The 1320-nt window shown below is 27.8% G+C and overlaps 1 protein-coding gene across 1 annotated transcript in view; it reads left to right on the top strand.

The window, feature by feature from the left end:
* pnt (pointed) overlaps positions 1–646 on the top strand; it is a gene marked incomplete in the record, with an annotated part of 100355 nt that extends 99709 nt beyond the window's left edge. The window contains 1 exon segment of the mRNA XM_011313452.1: positions 41–646. Within this exon segment, the coding sequence (XP_011311754.1) occupies positions 41–104 (64 nt within the window).
* Between the last annotated feature and the right edge of the window lie 674 nt (positions 647–1320).

Genomic DNA, 1320 nt, shown 5'->3' with positions numbered 1-1320 from the left:
GTCAATCGACAGGTCATTAATTTATTATTGCTTATTCTAGATACAGTCCGGAAGAACTTCACGCAATGGTGGACTTGAAACCTGAGAAGAAGGAAGAAGACTGAGACTGTATTTTTTTTATATCACCAGGAACGTGCATATCGGGACACAAGTGTTGTCATAATAACGAATTTTACCCTAAAAATTCGTTCAATTCCTATCTCAATTTATTAGTTTTTTTTTCTCTTTTTTTCTTTAATAATTGAAAAGAAAAACACTCAAATCGAATATAAAACGTTCAACTGGTAACGTGAAAATGTAAAAGAACAAAATGAAGGAACAAAACTGAATAACACTCAGTTTTATCGCAGACACGAATGTTTCTTGTGTCCACAATGTTCAATTAATTCCTTTTTATTAATGAAAACAAAAATTGAATCGGTCGTATGTACCAAAGACAGGGTCCGCATACCATTGGTGCCTAAAAATGAATAATAAATAATGAAAGAGAAAAAAAATGAAAGTAAAAAATTCTTTTTTAATATGTTGAACTTTCATAGTTATGAAATTGCAATGAAGTTTGAATTATTTCTAAAAACCGTAATGAGAATTATTACGAATTGGTTTATCTATAAAAGTGATTTTTTGATTTGCCACAAAAAAAAAACCAAGATTTTTAGATAAATATTTATAGGAAAATAGAAAAAGCGTAAAAAAATATTAAAAAATAAAAAAAACTAAACGACTCGACAATTTATACATATTATATATATTATACATATATATTTTTAATGTTACGTGATTTTTAAGCACACTCAGTGCATCGTAAATTTTCATCTTAAGATTAATGAAAACCATGAACGAATGAGAAATAATTGATTAGTACGATGCGATCTAAATTATTTATGTCCCATCAATTTTTAATATGTGTGTTAAACATCTCGTTGATAGTTGAACACGGTATGTGATTGTTATTACTCTAATTTTACTACAATAAAAAAATTCATTATACCTTACAATTAAAGATGGAGAAGAAAATAATAAGAAAGTCATTTGTACAAATACATTTGGGTTCTTGTTCGAATTTTTATTTACCTTCCTCTCTTTCGTTTCTTTTATAAAAATAATATTTATAAAATCTACGAAATATGACTATTGACTAAATAAATTCGTTGGTCGGTACTATAGTACAAAAAGTGATAGTTAGGGCGGAAAAATAAATTATTTATGGCCCATTTATCACCCAGTAGCATCAATGGTAATTATTCACTGGATTCACACTAGGTAATTAACCCCAGTCCCGGTCCCAATTTTCTCGAAACTATCCATTTTTATTTTTTT

The sequence above is a fragment of the Fopius arisanus genome, unplaced genomic scaffold, assembly GCF_000806365.1.
Source record: "Fopius arisanus strain USDA-PBARC FA_bdor unplaced genomic scaffold, ASM80636v1 scaffold00122, whole genome shotgun sequence".
NCBI classification, from domain to species: Eukaryota; Metazoa; Arthropoda; class Insecta; order Hymenoptera; family Braconidae; genus Fopius; species Fopius arisanus.
Note: the sequence above shows the minus strand (reverse complement) of the source record. Positions and strands in the feature narration are given on the sequence as shown.